Here is a 24,350-nt window from a genome sequence, read left to right on the forward strand (position 1 = left end):
GATGGAGGCATCAGCCCCATCTGGGCCTGGCACAGTTAGGGCTGCAAGAACGCACCCCGCTCCTTTTGCGCCTATTTGGGAGGAGCTATCGGGGAACCCCCGTGCAGGGAGATGACTGGGGGAGTGGAGCAGGCCCCTCATCCTGGCACAGGCTCTGACATGCAGCACATTTCTCTGGGGCCCATCCCAGCTCTGCCTGTCAGACTCATCCTGGGAGTGCAGCCAGGGCCGCCCAGCGACCCCCGTGGGAGGTATGGGGGTTGGGGAAGAGGTGTTTTTAGGACCCAGGGTAAACCGGAAAAGCTTCAGGAAAGGAAAAACAGGGCAGGCAAGTGTCAGTTCCTAGAAATGAAGTTTCAGTCTAGGAGAAGCCAATGGTTGGCCAGCTCAGGTAGACCCCCAAGATTCATGCTGACCCCCCCCCAGTCCCCACCCCACAGTTTCCTGGGTCTCTCATATGTGTCTGGAAACCTGGCTTCTAGTTGACTCCTTCCTGGTAGAAGCCAGACCAGGTCCCAGTGTCTCCTCTTGCCTGAAGCATCCAGACATGCATCTTGGGCACTGAATTCCTGGGTGTGGGAACCAAGGATTGGTGAGGGACCCAAGGCTCTGACTCACTCCACTGGCTTCTGGGGGTTTGTTTGCTGAGGTAACCTGGTAGCCAAGGTTGGAGATGGGGCAGGTCAAGTTGCCAGGGATGAGGGCATCAGCCGTGGGTTGTGAAGGCAACTACGAGGGTGGAGTCAAGGTTATCTGGGCCTGTTCCCAATTGCTCAGCTTCCAGGTGGGTCAGCCCATCCTAAACAAGGCTTGCATCAGCCACAAGCCACTGCTTCAGGGAGAGGAGTCTGGCTGTCATTTCACTCTGGGGGAAGGGAAGCCACACCTTTCCCAATAGATTGAGGTCTTTGCAAGCAGGGACTGTGCCCCTTCTTTTCATAAGCCCTGTTCCCAGTGTCAACACTTTGTAAAATGTCTATATGACCACCTGCCAACATATTCTTGCAGATGAACTGGAGGAACCTTGGCCACAGTCCTACTATCGACCATTCTCTCCTCTGGCTTCAGGAAGCCAGGTGTGTATGTGTGTGTTCTAACAGACAAGTTGGTCCACTCAGCAATCTTCCTAGCCCAGCTCCCCAATGGATCACACCAGGAGTCTGCACAGGATAGACAGGGGAGGGTTGGCATGAGGAGTATGGCTGTTTAAGGTCTGGGCTGTCTTTGAGTAAAGTGCAGGGCATCCAAGCTCCAAGTGCAGTCATCTCCAGAACACTAGCTGGGTAAGGAGTAAGGAGGGGTGGGGGAGGTAAGACCCAGACCCAGTCGCCCAGGGGCTCAGAACCCCAGCTTCTACCTTCCCACAGCTTTCAGGGCCAAGGAAAAAAGCACAGCTTCCTGTTGGTAGGAGCCAAAGAGCACAGGCATGGGGGAAAGGCTATATGACAAGCCTCCTAGACTAGGACTCAGAGATGGGGGTGCCCAAGCCACCCAAAAGGGTCTACTGGGCTTGTACACTGGATGGGAGTGGAGCAGAAATAGCCCCCTGCTCACTGTGTAAGCTGCCTTTCTTCAAACCAAATAGTGTTGGCTCCAGGAATGTGAATTTCTGGTCTTCTGAATTACAAATGGGAGCAGCTTGCTCTTTTGTCCTCTCGCCCTGGCTTTGTTATCCCAGAGCAGAGGGCAATGGGCTACATACAGTGTCTGCCTGTGGGCCCCCGGCTGGCATAGCAGGCTAGTCGAGAGAGCCACTGTGGCTACCCTTTCAGGCGCCCCAGTCTTGACAGCGTTTCCAGAAGCAAGATTGATAGGATCAGCCCCAGTGGGAAACAGCACATGCTCTGTCCTGGATACCAAGCTCCAGCAGATCCAGGAAAGTCACTACTAGGGGATTAAGGAAGCTGAGATGAACTGAAGGCTCCCAAGTGACAAATCAGGTCACACTCCAGCTTTTACTTCCCAAAGAAACCCAAGTGCAAAGCCCTGCTGAGGAGCCAGGGCTTCTACCTGGCCACCTGTCTGTCTCCTCTCCCTTGGAGTACTTCTGCCTTCCACATACAACAGGTATAATCATGTCCCCACCCTACCTTCTGGGACCATCACAAAGATAAAAGGGATCATCTAGAGGAAGTATTTTAACCTCCTAGGACAGAAGCGCTACACTAACCTAAGGTGTTATTAAAGTCCAGGTTTGCAGATTGCAGATGAAAGGCAGCAGAGTAGGAAAGAGCCTGAATACTCCTACCCTAGGGGAAGGGTGCCTGCCTATTAGGTAATGGGGGGAGCTCCTGGGAAGGACAAAACATTCTTCCCACACCCTTCTGTCCTGCCAGCTCTCTGGAGCCTTTGGAGCTGCAGCAACAAGCTGCTCTGCAGTAGGTCTCCCTATTAGGGGATGGCTATAAAGAGAAGATGCTGTTAATAAGCCCCCAACCCAAACTCTTGAAGCTAGGGACAGACTCTTAGATATGTTTCTTCCCTGATGCCTCCCAGCCTCCCTGCCCTTCCATGAAGCCCTTCCTAGGGAACACAAGGTGCCAGGAGACATTTACATTAATTCTGATCTCTAAGCTTTTCTATCTCACTGCTTTTAAGCAGGAGTGAATTTTCAGAGGTGCCTGGCCCTCGTCCTATAAGCCTCTATGTCTAAGACTCTAGGTTTTCACTTCCCCCTTGAGCCTTTACTAAATCTATCCCCATCCCATCTACCTGAGAAAACATCTCTGCCTTGCTAAAAGAAGCCTTATTTGGAAGGGGGAGCAGGGGCTGGTCCCTGGAGAACCAGCCTGGGAGAAGACCGAGGAAAAGTCTGAAGCCCTCCCCAGTGATGCTTTATTATATGGTTTTACCAGTCAGTGGTAGACCCTGTGCCCATGCAAGTTGTCAAGGCGTCTGCACTGTACATGGCAGACAGTTCCCCTTGCAGCTGTGCAGTCAGATGGGACAGGGTGATGAGAGGGTGCTTGGCTCCTGCTCTGGCAGGCTCTGAGATCCCAGCTGACAGAAATGAAGCCCAGCAAGCCAGGATGAAGGAATGAATGTTCAGGCATCGGTGACCTCCAGGTTCTGCAGCCGGCTTTCCAGGGCAACATCTCTGGCTGCCGCTTTCTTTTTGCTACCCTCGTGTTGCTTCTTCTGCTTCTTTGAAGGCTCTTGGTCAATGGGTGCAGCCTTCACAAAGGGGATCAGTTCTTGGAGTCCTGGGAGGGAAAAGTCAAGCAAATGACATGTTGTTTCTCAGAGTCAAAGCCAAGGACCTCAGGGGAAAAGTCAACAAGACAATGATCTCTTTGAACCAAGGAGCACCCACAATAGGCCCTGGTTTAACCTATCCTTTTCTTCCGCAGTCTGAATTTCAGCAGTATTTGAACATCACACTTACATTGGTTACTTTCTTACCCAGGTCCCCTGCACTGTCTAGCACCAGAGGGCAGGCAGAGTTTTGGGGACTGTGAGGGACTGCTATGCATAAGAGTATAAAGACAGAAAAGAGAGAGCAAAGGAGCTGCATGGAGGGCTTTACCTGGTGGCATGAATTCCTTTAATTTTTCAGGCACAACAATGCCCTTCTCTGTCTGGTAGTTCTCCAGGATGGCGCAGATAGTACGGGTAGTGGCACACATTGTAGCATTGAGCATGTGGACAAACTCCACCTGGGAGAAGAGGGTCCCGGAAGAGAAAGTTAAACTCAAACTTCAGCTTGAGAAACTATCCACGAGGCCAGAACCCCCAACTACACCTACCGAATTCAAAATAATCCTTCTATTTTCAACTTTTTATTATTCTGTTTAGTATTTACTGCCTATTAGATAACTCTGAGAAGATTCCTCACATCTACAAGAGCGACAAGGGGCAGGTCCCACTATTTTGAGGAGAATTGGTATATACCACTGTAGCCCCTCTTTTTGGTGCATGACAAACACCCCTCAAAACAGATCAAGGCCTGAAGACTAGGTTTGAGATGAGCTGATAACCTGACTTTCTTGGATGAAAAGAGGGAAGACGGTGCATCCAGCTTGTTCTGTAGAGATAAACAGGGATGATTCTTTATCTGAAATTACGGAAAACAAAGCCAAAAATGAAAAAAAGCTAGAATTACCTTGTAGAATAGAGTATAGAGTCTTGTAGAATAGACTCAGGTATCTACCTAAAAGAACTCAATCCTGACTCAGTGGAAGACATTTCTGATTGCCTTTTGGGTCTAGATTGAGAAACTCAGATTTTTTCATGATGCTGGAAACTAATACTTCCAGGTCTGAGAAAGAGAGTGGGTCTACCCTGTGCTGATGGTGCCACTCACTGCCCACTTCCCTGGGAGCCATCTACCTTGTCCATCATCTTCTTGGTCTGCCCGTATCTAATTCGGAGCCGGCGGGCCTGATAATCTGTGCAATTAGAACAGGAAACTAACTCTCGGAAGGCTCCTGAGCCTGGAAACCAGGCCTCCAAGTCGAGCTTCTTACTGGCAGCATGATTCAAAGAACCTGTAAGGAAAAACCCCTAGAATTCAGGAAGGAGGGATGGTATTTCAGGAGGCCAAGCTCCAGTGAGCCCGAGGAATTCTTTACTTCACATCCCATCCCCAGAAGTGAAATCACGCCCTGACACTCTCCTCACCAGACTCTCCCAAGTGAGAGGGGTGTGATATTTTAATGAATGTGGGTAATGAACTGGATGACAAGGCTGTGTGGCAGCTTAGCTGGTGAGGGTGGCATCTGTGGGATGTGGGAAAGGGAGGCTGAGAAGTTGAGGGGTCCCCTACCTGAGACAATATTCACTATGTGGTAAGGGATCCCCAAAGACTGATAGAACTCTTCGGCGGTAGCAATCATCTCTTCAAACATCTCCCATGACTTGTTGTCATGGGGTGACGAGTATACAAACTGCTCAATCTGTAGAGACAGACAGAAGTACATGGTGATTAAACGGAAGGACTGGGGTGGATCTATCCGGGGAGTGAAGACCCAGTCCCACACCACTGGGAAACAGGCCAGGTTAGCTCCCAGCAAGAGGGATGGGTGCTAATCTAGACAGGACCACAACAAAAACAACAGCATTGATGGACAGGAATCGTGGACCTTGTGGGCTAAGTGCCTCACACACTGATCAGTTTAATCCTCACAGTCTGCCTAGTGAGGTGGGGCCCATTATCACTGTGCTTTTTTCACAGAGGTAGAAACTGAGCACAGGGAGATAAAGCAACTTCCCATGGTTGCACAGCTGGTAAGTGGTGGAGCTGGCATCAGTCAGGCAGCCTGGTTCAGGCTCAAAGTCACTCTATCATGTGCTTTCCAGGCTCTTCCCCACAAAGATACTGGCAACAGAGGAAAAGCTGCAGCCAGAGGCCGTCTCTTCTATGACCCTCTGGACAGGTAGGAAGAAGGCTCCCACTTTTCACTCTCACCTCCTACTCACCTTCTCAAATTGATGGACTCTAAAGATGCCACGGGTGTCACGACCGTGGGAGCCAACCTCCTGGCGAAAGCAGGTAGACAGGCCAGCATACTTGATGGGCAGATCCTCTGGCCGCAGCCATTCATCCCGGTGGAGAGCAGCGATGGGCTGCTCTGAGGTGGCAATCAGGTATTTCTCGTCATAGGAGTTGTCATCAGACTTCTCACTGCCTTTGCCAATCACCTGTTGAAGCAGGGACCTGTGCCAATTAAGACTGAGAGAGGACCTAAGCCTGTACAAGAAACCGCAGGAAAGATAGGAGTGATGGGGGCATGAAAAATTGTCTTCAATCCCAGTCCAGGAGTGGGGAGGGAATGCTACGAAGACAAGGGAGGGACTAAGTCTGTCCAAAGGAGACACTGTCACTTATTTAACAAAGAAGACATTCACAAATAATAAGTGGTCAATGCTGGCAGATGTGTAATAAACCTATGTTGGTGGCAATATAAATTAATCCGGTCAACAAATGTTTGTGAGGCGTTCACCAAGTGCCAAGTCTATCTGCCAATGTTGTGCAAAAAGAGACATAGTCTCTGCTTTCTTGGTGCTTAGAGTTAGTCTAGCAGTAGTAATCCTAAAGAATGCACTTGAGGATTCAGCTGAAGAAAATAATGGGAGGAAAAAAAAAAAAAGCCATAGGGCTGGGATGTAGCTCAGTGGTAGAGTGCTTGCGAAGCCCTAGGTTCAATCCCTAGCATGGTCAGAGGGCTAAAGACCAACAAAGTTCATTGTAACATTTTTGTGCTGGTAGCAAAAAAGGAAGCACCTTAAATATTCAACAGGGGAAGAGTTAATAATCCATAGCTACATTCAGTTTACATAACATTATGTACCCACTAAAAATGATTATGGAAATGATATAGTAATAAAGAAAAATATCTTTGATATAAGGCTAAGTTAAAAAAAAAAGCTACGTACAGTGTGACTATAAGTATGTGAAAATAACAAATATGAAAAAAGTCCCAAAGAAAATATTTTAAAACGTTAACTGGTGTTCAGCATGGTCGCACATGCCTATAAATCCCAGTTACTAGGGAGGCTAAGGCAGAAGGATCACAAGTTCAAGGCCAGCCTCAGTAAAGTAGTGAGACCCTGTTTCAAAAATAAATAAAATAAAATAAAAAAGCCTATTGGACAGTACTACTCCAGAGAATGAGTAAACTAAGATTTCTATCAGGCAAGAATTCTGACCCAAAATTCCTCATTATCAAGACCTGGGGATTCCTTCTGCCTGTGGATTGAAGAACCAGTGGGTAAGAGATGGAGGATGCAGGAAACAGGGAGCTCCTGCTACATAATATCTTATAATGCTTCAGATACATTTCTTCTTAGTTTTCCCTGTAATGGAATTTCTAAAGTTCTGTTATTGATGATTCAATCTTGAGGGTTAAGATTAGAGAAAAAGCAAAAAGGTTAAACAGGTTCTAGCTGATACACGGACACATTCCTCTCCACTGAAAAAGAAAGAAGGGGAGGATACCAAGGCTATACTAATGCTCAGAGTTTGGGGGGACGTTTTTTTCCCAGTGAATCTTGAAGGAATTTATAACTTTGACCTCATTACCAGGACCAGTGGAATACAGTTCTAATTATTACTTGGGCATGGTGATGAGTGCCGATAGTCCCAACTCCTCAGGAAACTTGAGATGGGAAGATTTCTTGAGTCTAAGAGTTTGAGACCAGCCTGGGTAACACAGAGAGACCCTGTCTCAAATAAACAAATTAATTACATAAAATAAAAATAAACTTATCTCTATGATAAATATGGGCAGATGAATGTAGCTCAGTGGTAGAGTGCTTGCCTGGCATGCACAAGGCCCTGGGTTCAATTCCCAGACTGGCAAAATAATTTATAAATCAGATAAGCATAACCACACTTGCCAATAAGAACAGTATCCCACTTCTGACATGAATCTTGAAGGAGAAAAACAAGTGAAAAGTAGACTTTCCATGATGAACAGAAGAAACATTCTAGAAATTCTGAGTGCTTCACAGATTTCAATGCTATAGTTGCCAGAGTCTGTTGATCAGAATGACATTTTGAACCTCAACTTGAATCTTGGGCTCTACCGAAGATGGTCCATGATTGAGAGGAGCCATGAACTGGCAGTCACATCCATCCCAAGGCAAATACATCTTGCCCTATTCAAGCCTCCAGTCTACAGTGAAGAGTGGGAAGACATGGGAAGGGGGCTGGCAGACCAGTGCACTTCTATCATTTCCTTGTGTCTAAGCATCCAGGGTTTTCTTTTCTAAGCTTCTGGTGATGCAGTGTGCTCAATTTAGATACATTCACAAATTACTAGGGAAAAGATGAAAGAACAGGCAGCCACCAGCCATATGTGGCTGCTTATATTAAAATTGGGCTAGGTTTGTGGCTCAGTGGTAGAGTGCTTGCCTAGTATGTGTGAGGCACTGGGTTTGATTCTCAGCACAGCATATAAATAAACAAATAAAATAAAAGTCCATCAACAACTAAAAAAAAATTTTTTTTAATTAATTAAAATTAAAAATTTGCTTCCTTAGTTGTGCTAGGCACATTTTAAATGCTTAAGAGTCACAGAAATACAGCATTTCCATTACGACAGAAGTTGAACTGGATAGCACCACTTCAGTATCATAGAGTTAAATTATCCTATCACTCTGCCCCAGGCTACTCACCTTATAAAGTTCTTCGTCAAACTGGCTGAGCTGTGCCACCTCCTGCATGACCTCCTTCCTCATGAAAAATGGGGTGTAAATAGGAGTGTATCCCCGATTTCTCAGGGTGCGGAGGGCATACTGGATAAGTGCCTGTTCCAGGAACACCAGGACCCCCTACAGAAGAAGAGAGACAGTACTGTGTGAGAGGGGCCTGTCATTACCCTGTTCGTCTGCTAACTGACACTCAGGGGCAAATGGGATTTGTAAATGTAAAGCACAATTAAGTGTACTGTATTTTCAAGTTATTTGGCCATATTCTTTTGGAAGCCTTCCCTGAATTCATCTGCCCTCTGCCCCAGTTAATCAGGGTCTATTGCCTCCACCTACCCATTCTCAAAGCACTCTGGGCTGACTCAAACCACAGCCTTATCACACTGGGTTTTGATCCTTTGTTACTTGTCTGACTGTCCAATTACACCGAGCTCCTCAAAGAGAGAGACTGTTCTGATTCAGTCAGCAAAACATATTCATTATGGAGGATCACTGAGTGGCTTTTGTTCTATGGAATCTGGATAAGCACTCTCTTGCCTTAGAAGGAGAATTGCATCTAATTGCTACACATTTGCAGACAGCAGCAAGTACAAGTGGTGGATTTGTGAGCCTCTTTAAGTATGATTATGATTTTCTGCAATTTTTTTTAAGTTCCTTCTTCATCCCCACTGGTTCCCAACTCTTACCTTCAGGAAGTACCCTCGACTCCCAGCCACCACGGCTCCCTTTTCTCCTTCAAAGCCATCTACCATCACCACCAGGTCCACATGAGAGTATTTCTTCCTGACGGTACAATCACCCCAAATTCTCTCTACTTTATTGTCTGCATCCTAAGAGAACAAGACCAGGAAAGATAAATGATTTCTTAATTCTACAAACCCATTTTTCCAAACCCTCTCCAAGAACAACTGAGCTTTGTGAGGCCATCACTTAAATGAACATTGGGTTTTGGTCATTATGCACAATGAAGAAAGAAGGAAATTTTCTACTCAGAAAGTGTAAGAATTTAGCCAAGCAATTGGGAATCACTATTTTCTAAGAGATTTAAAATATTCTCTTAGTTTATTTATTTTTACTTTTTTAGATGAATCCTTGAAAATCCTGCACAACAACCCACCCCAGACAATCAGCTTTGCCCAGGGCACAGAGAATGTAGACTTTCTTTCCTGGCTCTCATTGGTCTCAGGGCCACATGAGGGCGGGCTCAGGGCCCTGACCTCCAAAGTCTGCTCAAGCGCCAGGCCTCCCACACACCCGAGCCTGCAGCCAGTTTAACGTTCACCAGGGAATGAATGAAAGAGGCACAGATGGGCCCTGCCACCGCCGGGGTGTCTGGGAACAAAGGCTGGGCTCAGAGCAGCTTTGTGCTGGGGAAGCTCCCGCTCAGCAGGAAACTTTTATCATGCAGATTTCCCTTCAACCTGCAGCTTCTCAGCAGGGTGTGGGTGAGGGGGTTAGGTTGATTTAGCAGATCCCTCCCACAGGACTTGCTGCTACCAGGGGCAACACGCACTGGAGGACAGCAACCCTATTTAGAAGAGATTTCTGTGCCAGGAGTCTCCTCCTACCTGCTGTCTCTGCTACTTCCCAATCAGGCAAGGATCTGACTCCTGCAATGTTCAATTGGTGGGCAGAAAGAATATACAAAGAGTCTGACACAGAGAGCTAGTGTTGCACAGCTTTCCTCCAGCCCCATCCCCGCAGACAGCTCAGGAAGAAAGCCTCCAAGCCTACCTCATCGTTACTGATGGGCACAGAAGGGTGCAGAAGGTTCCCAATCTCTCTGAGGTTCTCAAACCTCTCTGCTTCCAGTTTTATTCTCTCTGCATCACACTTCAGGATGGCTTCGTCAATGAGGAGTCGGACTTTTTTGATTTGTGAGACTTTCAGGTTCTGTAGAGGAATAGGCCACACTTACATCCAGGACGCCACACATAGGAATAAGATGCTGGCATCCTCACTGTGCTGTCCTCTAGCCATGACAGTTCTTGTGGCAGCACTTGTTTAGTTTGTTTGCAGTGATGCGGATTAAATGCACTGTCTTTCGCAACCTAGACAAGCCCTCTACCACATCTTCTACACACGAAGATGTGGTAGCATTTTTAAAAATTGAAAATTTCACAGAGGGATATATACAATCCTGCCCTACAAATCCCCTGGCATTTTCCTTTGGGAGTGTCTAAGGTAGAGATGGAGAGATTTTGGCCACTCTTGCTGTTCCTACACATCCCAGGAGTTTTTATTGTTGTTGTTCTACTCAGTTGTACATGACAGCAGAATGCATTTCAGTTCATTGTACACACATGGAGTGCAACAATTCAATTCTCTCATTGTGTACAGTGTAGAGACGTACCATTTGTGCAATTATATATGTACCTAGGGTAATGATGTCCATCTCATTTCACCATATTAGGAGTTTTAATACTATGGCTCTCCTAAGACAACTTTCCCTTTAGTTGTACTTTTGATTTTCCTGATTGAACTAATTTAGCACTCCATTATGTACATGCATTGAAGTGTTCTCCAGGAAGATTACAACTTTATTAGCAGCAAGAGACCTTGTCTTAAGCTTATTTTGCATTCCTTATTGCAGATGCTTCAAGCTGTGCTCATTTCTTGACGGGAGTGTTTAGCAGGCTGGGCTATGCAAAAATAGGCTCCTAACCCACCCCTTTAAGCACAGCAACTTTATATATATATATATTTGTTATTATTTTTAAGATGTGGTCTCACCATACTGTCCAAGTTGTCCTTGAACACAAAATCCTCCCCAGGTTGCAGGCAACTGTGCTTTATTTATTTATTTATTTATTTATTTTTATTTGTTCTTATTAGTTATACATGATGGTAGAATGTATTTTGACATATTATACATAGAGTAAAACTTCTCATTCTTCTGGTTGTACATGATGTAGAATGACATTGGTTGTGTAATCACATATGCACATAGGATAGTAATGTCTGATTCATTCTATCATTTTTCTTATTCCCATTCCCCCTCCTTTCCCTTCATTCCCTTTTGTCTAATCCAAAGTATTTCCATTCTTCCCTCCCCTCCCCTGCTTATTGTGAGTTAGCATCTGCATATCAGAGAAAACATTTTGGCCTTTGGTTTTTTGGGATTGGCTTATTTATTTCACTTAGTATGATATTCTCCAGTTCTATTCATTTACTGCAACTGCGCTTTATTACACAATTGTTTTGTGTTAAAGCTTTCAAGAAAGGATTCAGTGACCAAAACATTTGGAAATTAGTGCTCTAGGACTCATGTAGTAAATATTTACTGAATTGCAGTAAACTGAGAAATCCCTTAACTTTGTAAAATAGAGTTACCTAAATCAAACATAGTTCATTTTTTCCCCCTTTCTACCCTTGACTTTCCTACTATATCTGTGTCTACCTCTGCTATCTAATAAGTACTCAAGCATAAAGTATAACAAGAATGAATAAAGACCTTGCCCATTGTTAGGAATTGAAGGTTGCTTCAATGCTGTGTGGAATAGACTATCAGCATTTGCTATCTAGGAACGAAGTTAAAACAAAAGAACAGAGCTCCCAGCTTAGCGAAATACTATAACTTACAGCTAAAGTGTCTGCAGTGAGGTCATCAAAATTTAACACATTCTCTGGAACAGAGTCATCATCTCCCACTGGCTCTTTTTTCTGCAGAAAGAAAAAAATACCCAACTCAAATAAAAGAAAATCTTTGACATTTCAGTGACGTGCATGCCAAATTAAAATATCATATGAACTAATAACAGAATATTCTACATTAAATTGTAACACACGGTAGAAAAATTAGTAAATCAAAAGCCAGATGTCAAAGTTTCAAGTTCTTATTCTGCTATGTCCTTTTTGATCCTGGACAAGCCAATTAACCTATTGCAGGGCAAGAGAGTTAACATCTAGACATAGAACAGTTCTGGAAATCAAAGAGAGAACATAGTTGAAATACTCAAGAATTATAAGTGTGGTAGTCCAAAGCAAGCCCAGAGGGTAAATTCTTATCTATGTAGTAAGAACAATTCCCAACACTGAGGCAAGGGGGAAAATGGATGGAATGATGAAATTATGAGAGAGCCAAAGAAAACAAACAAAAAATAACAGAATCTGGGGCTGGGGTTGTGGCTCAGAGGTAGAGCGCTCGCCTAGCATGCGCGAGGCCCTGGGTTCGATCCTCAACACCACATAAAAATAAGTAAACAAAATAAAGGTATTGTGTCTAACCAAAAAATAAATAAATAACAGAATCTGGAACTAGGCTTAGAGCAGTCAATGCAATTTGACCAAACAGTAGGAGCAGAGTCAGGGCTGGTTTCCTCTCTCCTGTTTTCTCTCCTTGTTCTTTTTAATAATATTCTTTCTGGGGGCTGGAGATGTGGCTCAAGCGGTAGCACACTCGCCTAGCATGTGCAGGGCACTGGGTTTGATCCTCAGCACCACATACAAAGATGTTGTGTCTGCCGAAAACTGAAAAATAAATATTAAAAATTCTCTCTCTCTCTCCTCTCTCTCTAAATAATAATAATAATATTCTTTCTGCCAGATCATCATTTCTAATCCTTACACAGAGCCAGGCAATTTGAAGAAAACAATTTAAGAGTCAAATTCTTTTTAAATTAGAAAAAATTAAAGAAAATGAGTCAAAGATATATAAGACCTCAACAAACTCCTAAAAATATTGGAAAAGATTTAACATCTGCCATGCAAGTATAAATAAAATGAAGACTAGAAACCATATCTAATGTTCTAAAGTTTTTTTTCTATATACATAACAGTAGACATTTGTTTCTACAACCTTCTATTCCAATGCACAAAATTGAGTTATAAAAAAGGACAAAATTTTCTAAAGGTAAAGCATGGAAATGCTTTAGTTTATTACACATCCTCATACACCAAAGTGAGAAGCTGGGATTGTAACCATGACCCCTCATTTCCTTCAGTGACTCTGCAGAATCACCTATAAGTTACAGAAGTCAAAAACTATCAGCATAAGCCTTGATAAGAACAAGCACAGACTAAAAAGGTAGAAAAAAATGGCCTAAAATTTCAAGATTTTTGTAATGGTATTAAGACAAGGTGAGAATATGATGAAAAAGATATTTGCTGAGGGCAGCAAACTCAAGTTCTGAACTCAAGGTCTGACTCTACAATTGACTTAGGCTGTGATTTTAGGGAAGCTCCTTAATTTCTCAGACCTATTCCCTTGCCTTTTAAATAGGACTAAAAGATAAATGTACTACCTACACTCCAGGTTTGCAGTAAAGATTAAAACCAAAATGAGATGTCTACAAAAGCACTTGAATACTTTCCAGTACAACACAAAATAAAGATCGCTTGCACCATTCCAATGGAGAGCAAGAATGAACATGCCCTGCAAGGCTAGCAGTAAATCCAGACATATGTTATTGCAAATGAAAATACTTCCCAGCCTACTGCTACATAAAACACCCAGCTGGCACTACCTGTATACATGTCCCAAAGAACACCCAGTCAGGGGTATACATGGGAATTTATGTTAATTATGACGCCTCTGGCCTGCAAATGATTAAGCATCATGAATCCCACAAGAAGAAAACTGTTACTAATAATCAGTTTCCACAAATGAAATTAAAACTACTGCCAAAGAGAAGGTTGCAGACTATCATGAAGTGTAAGATGCTAAAATCCTAAAGTGATCTTTATACTTTCTCTTTACTGGTTTTAATTCCAAAATTTTATAATTTTGGTTTAGTTTCAAGGCTTAGAACTTTAAAATGATCTAAATTGTAGAGTACATTTAATATGTTTTTTAAAAAGTCATTAAGGGATGGGCATGGTGGCGCACACCTATAATCCCAGTGACTCAGGAGGTTGAGGCCAGGTTGAGGCAGGAGGATTGCTAAATTTGAGAAGTGAGGCCTTAAACAACTTAATGATACCCTGCCTCAAAACAAACAAACAAATAAATAAATAATTAAAAAGAGGTGAGATATAGCTCAGTGGTGAAGCACCCCTGGGTTCAATCCCTAGTATCAAAAAAACAAAAAAATCATTAAGGGGCTAAAAGGATAATTTTAAACTAAAGTTAAAACAAACTACTCTGGATGCTAAAGCAAAGGCTGAGCTGAATTTTTTTTAAATATTTTATTAGTTGTTGATAGACCTTTATTTATTTATATGTGATACTGAGAATTGAACCCAGTGCTAAGCAAGGATTCTACCACTGAGTCCCAGCCCCAACCCCAGCACTGAAATTTTATATTTCTCAAGGAGAATTCTTTAGATGACGGCTGGTAACTATTTGTCATCCACTGTAACTGGGAACTGCTGAACAATTACAATGTTTTAAGCTTTGTGTCAAGTTTTCTATATTTTAAAAAAAAAAAAAAATTTTTTTTTTTAGTTCTACAATTCCATTCTATAGGTGAGTGTTTTATTGATATTTTGCAGATAAGAAAACTGAGGCTGAGATATTAAAACTTGCCTAAAAGTCACATAGCAAACAAGAGGCCAAGACAAGATGCAGACTGTGTATCTGGGCTCTTTTCATGAAGAAGCAGGAGTACAATGGGCCCCAAACTCTAAAGTTTACCATAAGGAAACTCTCCTGGCACCATAGGTTAAACTCAAGAAAAAAATGGATAGGATGACTTGGCCAAACTGATATTCTCTTATAATAATAAGAGAATTTAGGGGCTGGGGATGTGGCTCAAGCGGTAGCACGCTCGCCTGGTGTGCGAGCGGCCCGGGTTCGATCCTCAGCACCACATACAAACAAAGATGTTGTGTCCGCAGAGAACTAAAAAATAAATAAATAGATATTTAAAAAAAATAATAATAATAATAAGAGAATTTAGCATGGAAAAAATCTTACCTGAACACACAGAAGATGGACTTCCTCAAGGTTATCAAAAGTGCCTTTTAGTTCTCCCTACCACCCCCCACCCCTACTTTTCTCCCCAATGCTGGGGATCAACACAGGGCCTTGTGTATGCTAAGCAAGTGCTCTCCCACAGACCTGCACCCCAGTCTCCCTGTCTTTCTTTCAAAATAATTTCCCTCCTTGGTAAGAAATTCAGCATCTCACAGAATTAGATGTTGAGTTGGAACTTCAGTGAGTATTAGCTAAGAACAAGACCAAACACACCTCTGCCTAAGCACTCAAGACTGTCACTCAGATCTCTTACCTTCATTTTCTCTCCGATTGTCTTGCTACATAAGTTCTTCAGTTTATTCAAGTTGTCTGCCCGAAATCTGCCTAATAATAAAGAAGCCAAGACTATAATAAAGAAATGCACATATCCTATATTTTACCTTATAACCACCCCATTAAGGTATATTCATAAGCACTCCATCCTAATCTTGCATCAGAGACAGTTTAGTAATAAATAATTTTAAATACTGCCATAATTTTAAAAAAAGTTTCACATTTTATGGTAGCATCATATTTTTTTGCAAAAAAAAATTGGCATAAAATCTGTGATGATCATGCAGTGAAATATAATAATTAAGACACTCCCTGCTCATGGTTCCTTGGTACTTGCTATGGTTTGGATAAGTTTCCCTCAATGTGTTAAAGGCTTGATCCTAAACTTTGTACTACTGGAAGGTGGTAGAACTTTGAAGAGATAGGGCCGAGTGGGAGGTCATAGGAAATTGGGGGCATGCCTTCAAAGGGCACAGCGGAAATTCGTCTTCCCATCTTTCTTTTTTTGCTTCCTGGCTTCTGTGAGGTGAGCAGCTTCCTGAATCACATGCTCCCACCATGATATATTGCTTTGCCACACACTCAAAGGCAAAAGGGCCAACCAACTATGGACTGAAACTTCTAAAACTGTGAACCAAAATACACCTTTCCTCTTTTAAAGTTGCTTAACTCAGGTATTTCCTTACAATAATAGAAAACTGACTAACATAGCATTAATCTCAGCTCAAGGTCAAAATGCAAGCAGAACTGAAGGAACTACTTCCTAAAGTTGCAAAATCTTGCCAGGCACAGTGGCACACATCTGTAATTCCAGCAGTTCTGGAGACTGAGGCTGAAGGATCACAAGTTCAAAGTTAGCCTCAGCAACTAAGTGAGGCCCTAAGCAATTTAGTGAGACCCTGACTCAAATGTTAAAAAAAAAAAAAGGGCTGGGGGTGTGACTCAGTAGTTAAGAGGTCCTGGGTTCAATTGCTGGTACAAAAAAAAAAAAAAAAAAACAAGTTGCGAAATTTTAAACCGTTTTTTGAGCCCCAAGTTAGTTAATATAGATTGGTAACTACAAGAGTGTATACCCAGCTTGGGTAACAAGGAAAAAGACATTTTGAGATTGAAATTTAAAAATATCACAAATTATATATGATACCAAAGTGAAGTAACACAACTGAGAAACTTGGAAGATACACTCACATAACTGCAACATGCCCAATTATCTTTAAATTCATTTAAAGAAACTATGTGCTTGCTATGCACTCAAATCTAGAAAGAGGGCAATCATTCCTGTTACCATGAATTGGTCACTATATCTCTAGAAATGGTTAATATTATTTCCTTTGCTTTAATATAATGCTCATCTTGTAGCCTTTCTTATAATCTGGTTTCCTTTGGAGAAGATGGTGTGTTAATCAGCCAAGATAGTAGCCAAAATTTACATCTTGGTATTGTGGTTCAGCAGTCTCACTCTGATTAGTAAATGTTGGATGTCTTGTATCTAAGCATTTGGGGCAATGTGTTTTAAAAAAAAAAAAAAAAGTCAAGCTTTTGAAAAACTGATGACTGGACATGAGATAGCACAAATATTTAAGGCTTTATCAATAAGCATCTCTCTTTGGTGTAAATTTAACTAAGCTTTACACAAAATGATACTTGTATTTTCTCATTCACATTGAAAAACAGAGATGGAGAACAGGTCAATAATTGTTAGGGGTTAGAAAGAGGAGAAAGGCAATGTACTAGAAAGGGATAACAAGATCTCTGTGGTGATAGAAGAGTTCTATAGCCCGAGTGTGGTGGTGGTCACACAAATCTACACATGATAAAATCACACAGAAATATATACACATGCACACACACAAGTGATGTAAACTGAGTAAGGTTTGTGAATGTAGCAATGTCAATTTCTTGGTTTTGATATTGTAGTAGTAATAGAAATTTTATCACTAGGGGAAACTGGGTATAGGGTACACAGAATTTCTTTGTACTATTTTTGCAATTTTTTGTGAATCTATAATTATTTTGAAATAAAATATTTACAATCTTATTTACTACTTTCTATTTGCCAAAGTACCATGCTCCGTGTTAGGACTAGGAAAGAAAATAAGACAACACTATGGTAGGTGTTGGGAATATAAAAGAAAACTATACAATTAAAAAACAATATTTTAACAATGCCAAATGTTTTAATCAGTGAGTAAAGTATATTCCTTCATTATCTTTAATTTCTCTCAGCAAGTATTTTTATAGTTTTGAATGCCCTTACTTTCTTTTTTTGTGTGTCTGGCACTAAGGATTGAACCCAAGGGCACTCTACCTTGTGCTATATTCCCAGCACCCCCACCTTGGTTTTGTTTTTGTTTTCAGCACTGGGACCTGAATCTAGGGGTGCTTTACCACAGAGGCACACCCCAGTCCTTTTTATTTATTTTGAGACAGAGTCTCACTAAGCTGCTGGCTGGCCTCGATCATGTGATCTTCTTGCGTCAGCCTCCAGGGTAGTTGGTATTACAGGCATACACCACTGTGCCTGATTTAATAGTTCATATTGTACATACAAAACTAAATCATCTGCAAATAAAAGTAATTTTACTTTTACCCTATTCTGGTTTCTTGCCTCAAATTACATGGTATGGAACCTCTGGGGTTCTATCCCCAAGATCATAAATAAATAAATAGTCTCATCAGAAAAAAATGATAGTATTTGAGGTGATTGATACTGGCATGTTTATAGAATAGAGTACTTACTATACAGCAATAAAAAGAACCACCAAGTGCTACACATGTTTTTTGAAGGAAAGAAGTCATATGCTTTATATATAAGTCCAGTTATCTGAAGTTCAAAATCAGGCAAAAGTACTTATGGTAATAGAGGTCAGAATACTGTTATCTTTGGAAGAGGGACTGACTGGGAGGGAATATGCAGGAGCCTAATGCGGTACTACAAATGTCTTGGAACTTGATCTGGGTGATGGCAGCATGGGCATACAGAGCTACAAATTTATTAGGCTATACTTTATTAAATATATTACATCCCCATAAAGTAAGTTCAAAAGTCAGGAGCAGTGGCACACATCTGTAATACCAGTAACTTGGGAGGCCAAGCCAGAATTGCAAGTTGGAGGTCAACTTGGTAACTTAGCGAGATCCTGTCCCAAAATAAAATAAAAAAGAGCCAGGAAAATAGCTCAGTGATAGAATGACTCTAGGGTCAATCCCCAGTATCAAAAGAAATTAAAAAAAAAAAAAAAAAGGTAATCTTAACTACTTGGGAGATGAGGCAGGAGAATCTCAAGTTCTGATCAGCCTGGGCAAATTGGCAAGACCTTATCTCAAAACAAAACTCAAACGGACTGGGGATGTAGTTCAATGGTAGAGTGCCCCTCAGTTCAATCCCTAAAACAAACAAACAAACAAACAAAAAGTTCAGAAAGGGTATACATAAAAATACTATAAATGCTATGGAGATATAAAATAATATATGGAGAACAGTGAATAAATGATGCTGCGCCATTGAAACAGGGTTGGGTGGCAAAGAGGGCAGATAAAAGTAAGGCTAGGACCCTGGCAAGGAATATATATTACAGGAAGAGACAACAGTCATAGGAGAGTGGAAGGGAACAGCACTAGTGAAACAGGCTAGAGCATACAGTGGGAGGCCATATGTGGAAAAGTGGTGGAGATGAGGCTAGCAAGGCACAGGGGTTTTTATAAATTGTGTTTTAAAAATTTGGATTTTTAAGCTGGACATAGTGACACACACCTATAATCCGAGCAACTTTGGAGGCTGAGGAAGGAGGATTGCAAGTTTGAGGCCAGCCCTAGCAACTGAGCAAGACCTTATCTTAAAAAAAAAAAAAAAAAAACAGACTTGGGATGAAGTTTTGTGGCAAAGTGTCAGAGTGTCTCAGGTTCAATCCCCAGTACTAAAAATAAATATTTGGATTTTCCAACATGGTAGCCTCTAGCCACATGTGCCCTCCAAGCATTTTTTTTAACCTTTACTTTATTTATTTATTTTTATGTGGTAGTGAGGATCAAACCCAGTGCCTCACATATGCTAGGGAAGTACTCTATCACTGGCTATAACTGCAGCCCCCCTCTTTGAGCATTTAAAATGTGTCTAGTTCAAACTGAAATGTGCTTTAAATGTAAAATTTAAAAATTGTATTTGAAGATGTGTTAAAAAAAAAAGAATGTAAACTATCTCTGTAAATTTTTAACATTGATTTCATGTTGAAAATACGATTTTCAGGTATACTACATTAAATAAAATACATTATTAGGATTAATTCCATTCTTTCATCTTTATATTTTTTTCTTATTTATATTTTGATACTGGGGGTTGAACCCAGGGGTACTCTACCACTGAGCTACATCCCCAGCCCTTTGAGAAGGGTTTCGCTAAATTGCCTCAGGTGGCCTTGATCTTGTAATCCTCCTGTCTCAGGCTTCCAAGTTGCTGGGATTACAGGCATACCACACTGTGCTTGGTTTTTTAGAGTAACTGCAAGCACATGTACAATTACAATGTGGCTCACATCTTATTCCATGAGTGCTACTGTAAGGTATGAGTACGACTACAAATCGAAGAGGTAGATTTGCACTCTGGAAAGATCAGATGCCCCTGGGCTTGGTCTGTTACTGGGTGAAATAGGGTGAAAGTAAAAACAGAACTACTTCAATGGCTGGGACAAGTCATGAAGAGGGGCCTGGCTTAAGGCATGTATAGTAGGGGTTAAGAGGAAATAACAACTTCAACTGATGGCGAAAAGAAAGGATAGCACATTTGAGGGGGACAGAATTCTGTGGTCAGCAGTAGAATTCAAGATACAGGGAAAAGGAGAGGTCTTGCGTTCAATCCCCAACACCACAGATCAACAAAAGAAATACACGGAAATCTGGTGGCTTTGGGAGGAGAGTCAAGACAAATTGGCCCAAACTTGGGATCATTATACTATTCTGAATTAAAAGCAGAAATCACAGCTCAAATCCCTAGAGTTACAAAGTTATGGTAAACTCCAGTGTGGTGGCATTATGACTCCAAATTATGGCCGACTCCTGTGTTCTCTATGGAGCTGAAGGGGCACCCTGAAAGCCTACAGGGAGGCAAATAGTTGTAATGGAGGGCTTGGGGAAGATTTCTGTGTTCTCATCAGGAAGCATGATCTCAGCTCATCACATGGCTCTGGTTATAAGTCCTCACTGCAGCCAGTGATAGAAGAACCCATTCCACTGATCTGAAGTTCAAGATGTAAAAGAACCTTGATACAAGATCTGTCAATGTCAAACTTGGGCAACCAGGGATTTGGTAAAATAATGAGTTCCCTTTGGATATAAAATTGGAAAAGGCTACCAAGTAGAAAAGAATCAAATTAATAGATACACTGAAAATAAACTGCCTTTCATATACAGTTGGAAGTACAAAGGACATGGAAGATCTTCCTGTTTCTGGCAAACTTTTATCAAGCCCTTACTGAGGACCAGGTGCAGTGTTAGGTATTAGAATTATATGTATTATCTGTTTATGTATATATTTATATAGGTGTTAAATAAAAATTACAGGAGGTCACTATATTGGACTAGGTTCCTGCACCAGGCTCCAACTGAAAGACTAAAAATCAAAATGTAGTCACCCATGCTAGCATTCCACATCAACAAACTAAAACTAAGTTGTTAGCTGACCTTCCCAGAAATCAGGAAAGAGCCCAATTTCCTAGTGTCAATCAGCATGACAAAACCTACCTCTTCTGCTCAGCTCATGGGGATATTTGCTCTCTGTTACAGAATGATATGTTGTTAATTCTAAAATTGAAAAATAAAGCCAATTAAGCCTTTAAGATGCTGTGATCTGGTCCTTTGAAATAAGTGTGTCCTATATGTATTAAAATCAGTCTTTGTCCCCAGAGAATCACCATATATCTATTTGTCAGATAATGGATAAAACTTTCCACAGATGTGCATGTTATACACAAGAGACCAGCTACTACATTCCAAAGTCAGCTTATTAATGATTAGACTGATGCAAAAATCTGATATCCTTACTTCAGATTTAGTACAATAGCCCTAAACAAAAATATGTCCATATTTCAACTCCATTGCAACTCAGAACTTCAGATGCAAGTGTTGAATCTCAAACTATCATATTATAGTACCTAAGATACACAGAATGAGCAGACAGCTCAAACAAATGCTTTGTTTTATACCCAAGACCCTTATAAATTTATGAAAATCTATTTCCCTAGTAGAAATCCATCACACTCTTGGATAGCCATTTCCTTTGCAGTGTGTGGTCCTAAGCCTGGCTTACAGATGGTTGCAGACCTATTGCATCAGACAAAATGAATCACATGTGCTTGACGACACCGGCAACCAATGACCACTCTACTTAATCCAGGCAAAGACTGTTAAACACAATTTGATGGTTTTATTTCTACTGAAAGATGCCTGATCGGTCCAGATTCTTGCCCAACTATGCCAATTTCTTTTCCTGAAAAATTCCACAAATCATAATCTCAATAATAACAAGCTTTTTCTTGCATCACGGTACCCTTCCCCTCTGTCTGGTATAGCATGGAAAAGATTTATGATTTTTAAAGGATGACCTTCCCCAAAGCTTTGCGATCATTGCTTTTAGCCTTAAGGCCTTCAAAGTCCTCAATCCTTCCGATTCGGGTGGAATAAATCTATTGTGCAGATGTGATTCTGTCTCAATAGAGCAATATCAAACAAGGAGACCACTCTGCCCTTGCTAAAGATGAGAAAAAGCCTGGAAGCAACTAAGACAGCTATTAGGGGAAAGGGACACCCTCTGCTAAACCTCCCGCCCTAGCTTTCTTCTAGATACCGGAGAAGCAGGGAGGTTTGACAGTTCTTGATGCGCATGCGCCGCGCTCCTTTCCAGCCGCTTTGGCAGCGGTCAGCATTGAGCACGCGCAGAAGGGACCTTGCGCCCCAGAGCCTAGGAGAAAGTGGGACGACTCCAGAAACCTGCCTGAGTTTTGGGGATAGGAAAGCCCTGCAGTCATCTATACCCAGGAGGAAATCTGACAAGGGGTGGAAACTGTGATCTCCAGAGCGGACTGGATTCGCGAGATGAACTAGGTTTATGATTAAGGGGACACCCTGCGCATCCCGATACTTACATCGTCGCCACTCGCTGTCTGCCTTCACCAGCTGATCTACTAGACCCGGGTCCTTGAAGCGCTTCTCCTGAGTCTCTCGGATGAGGGCTGGGTCCCCTCCTTTATCCACCCGAAACAAATCCAGATCCAGCACCATTTTCCTGTCTCCTGGTCAAACACTCAGGGAAACGAGGACCACACCGCAGTAGCCAGCCTGTGACCGACGCAGTGCGCCGGCGCTGTGACCCGCCCTCCCTGCGCAGGCGCAGCTGGGACGAGGGCGCCCCCTCTCGGCCGGAAGCGCTTGTGGAGCGCGGGGACTCCAAAGAGGCCGGGGCGTGTGTTTCTGGTTCTTGTATCTTCTAGTCTCCTGCCCTTCCTGTGAGGGCTGTGATGTTCCATGAAAGGGTGAATGCGTCACTTTCCTCCGCGTGTTAAAGGGCATAGCGCAGGGTAGGCAGAAATTGTTCTTTGAAGGCCGGGGATGTGGCTCAAGCGGTAGCGCGCTCGCCTGGCATGCGTGCAACCCGGGTTGGATCCTCAGCACCACATACAAACAAGGATGTTGTGTCTGCCGAGAACTAAAAAATAAATATTGAAAAATTCTCTCAAAAAAAAAAAAAAAAAAAGAAATTGTTCTTTGATCCCTGATTTGAAAGCCGGAACCTCTGCAGGCTCCGGTTTCCTTCTATGAGGTGTGTCCCTCACTGGACCTTTTCCTTGAACCTCTACTGTGCTCACTTTATTTTTGATAAAAAGAGTATGGCTACATAATTTAACAGGTTTTCAGGGGCCTTCTAGGGGACGGACAGACTGATGAGGATGGTTGGGAACATGAGATTAAGAGAATAGTTCTATAAAATGGGTTCACTATGCTACCCCTGCTCCACATGCTTTGTTTTCCAAGAAGCTACTTACCTGCCTAGCCTAAGCGGACAGGGTATGTCAGTTTCCTCAGCAAACTACCTGTTAACTGCAGAAGAAATAATGCAGGCCCCAAATAATGTTGATAGGAGGAATCCAAGTTACTCCTAAGGGAAAGACTTTTGTGACCAGATCCTGAAACTGGGAGATGAGGATAATTCTTCCTAACGATAAAACCCATAAGAATGTGTGGTGGGCTGGGGATAAAGCTCCCAGTTGCTAGAGTGGTGCCTCGCATGCACAAGGTCATGGATTCAATCCCCAGCACCATCACCACCCACCCACCCCCCCCCAAAAAAATTAAATTAGCCTATAATTGCAACGACTCAGGAAGCTGAGGCAGGAGGATCCCAGGTTGGAGGCCAGCCTCAGCAATTTAGTGAGGCACTAAGCAAGTTAGCTAGACTCTGTCTCAAAATAGAAAATAAAGAGGCTGGGGATGTGGCTCAGTGGTTGAGTCCCTTGTATTTCTTCTTTGCTAGCAAAGCAATAAGCCTTCTTTTTCCTTTTTCTCAAAACTGTGTCCTTGTTATTTGATTGGAATGGGGAATAAGGACCAAGATTTTGGCAACAGTAGGATGGAGCCCTTAACCTCTGGGATCTAATGTGAATAGGTTTAGAATTGGTTTGAATTATGGAACATCCATCTGGTGTCCACTGCCAAATTGCTTGGTGTGGAGAAAACCGCCACAAAATTGGTCAGAGAACTCTTCTGTATTGGGTATGTGAATAGGATAAAAAGTTTTTTCCTCTTATAGCATCCTATTCCCTAACAAATCTCTGCCAAATCAACCCTGAGATGTAGGATAGGGCTAAGGATAGTGATGGAGCTGACAAGTGGAAAGCCTGAGGAAGTCTGATGAAGTTCCCCTGCTCTGTTCAGTTTGCTATGGTGTTAGTTTTAAAACCCAAGGAAGGACTGTGCACCTGGAAATGAAGCTTTGTGGTGAGAACAGTTCTCCATCTCTTTA

At 42.3% G+C, this 24,350-nt stretch overlaps 1 protein-coding gene across 1 annotated transcript; it reads right to left on the reverse strand.

Moving 5' to 3' along the window:
- Nucleotides 1-2,813: 2,813 nt before the first annotated feature.
- Sars1 (seryl-tRNA synthetase 1) lies at nucleotides 2,814-22,711 on the reverse strand. The gene is made up of 11 exons (XM_076863119.1): nucleotides 22,477-22,711; nucleotides 15,321-15,391; nucleotides 11,734-11,814; nucleotides 9,886-10,044; nucleotides 8,838-8,981; nucleotides 8,119-8,274; nucleotides 5,419-5,640; nucleotides 4,766-4,895; nucleotides 4,330-4,487; nucleotides 3,527-3,656; nucleotides 2,814-3,203 (listed from the first exon to the last, which is right to left on the reverse strand). The coding sequence occupies exons 1-11, from the start codon at nucleotides 22,610-22,612 to the stop codon at nucleotides 3,046-3,048; spliced, it is 1,545 nt and encodes a 514-aa protein (XP_076719234.1). The 5' UTR covers nucleotides 22,613-22,711; the 3' UTR covers nucleotides 2,814-3,045.
- Nucleotides 22,712-24,350: the final 1,639 nt, after the last annotated feature.

Source organism: Callospermophilus lateralis, chromosome 7, assembly GCF_048772815.1.
Source record: "Callospermophilus lateralis isolate mCalLat2 chromosome 7, mCalLat2.hap1, whole genome shotgun sequence".
Classification (NCBI taxonomy): Eukaryota; Metazoa; Chordata; class Mammalia; order Rodentia; family Sciuridae; genus Callospermophilus; species Callospermophilus lateralis.

Bases quoted from the DNA above. Each gene is read 5' to 3' on its own strand.
- Sars1 (XM_076863119.1), bottom strand. From the start codon at position 22,612: ATGGTGCTGGATCTGGATTTGTTTCGGGTGGATAAAGGAGGGGACCCA. The intron at 11,815-15,320 runs GTAAGAGATCTG...TTCTTTCTGCAG, and splicing joins CAATCGGAGAGAAAATGAAG to AAAAAAGAGCCAGTGGGAGA. The intron at 4,488-4,765 runs GTAGGGGACCCC...TTTTCCTTACAG, and splicing joins CATAGTGAATATTGTCTCAG to GTTCTTTGAATCATGCTGCC.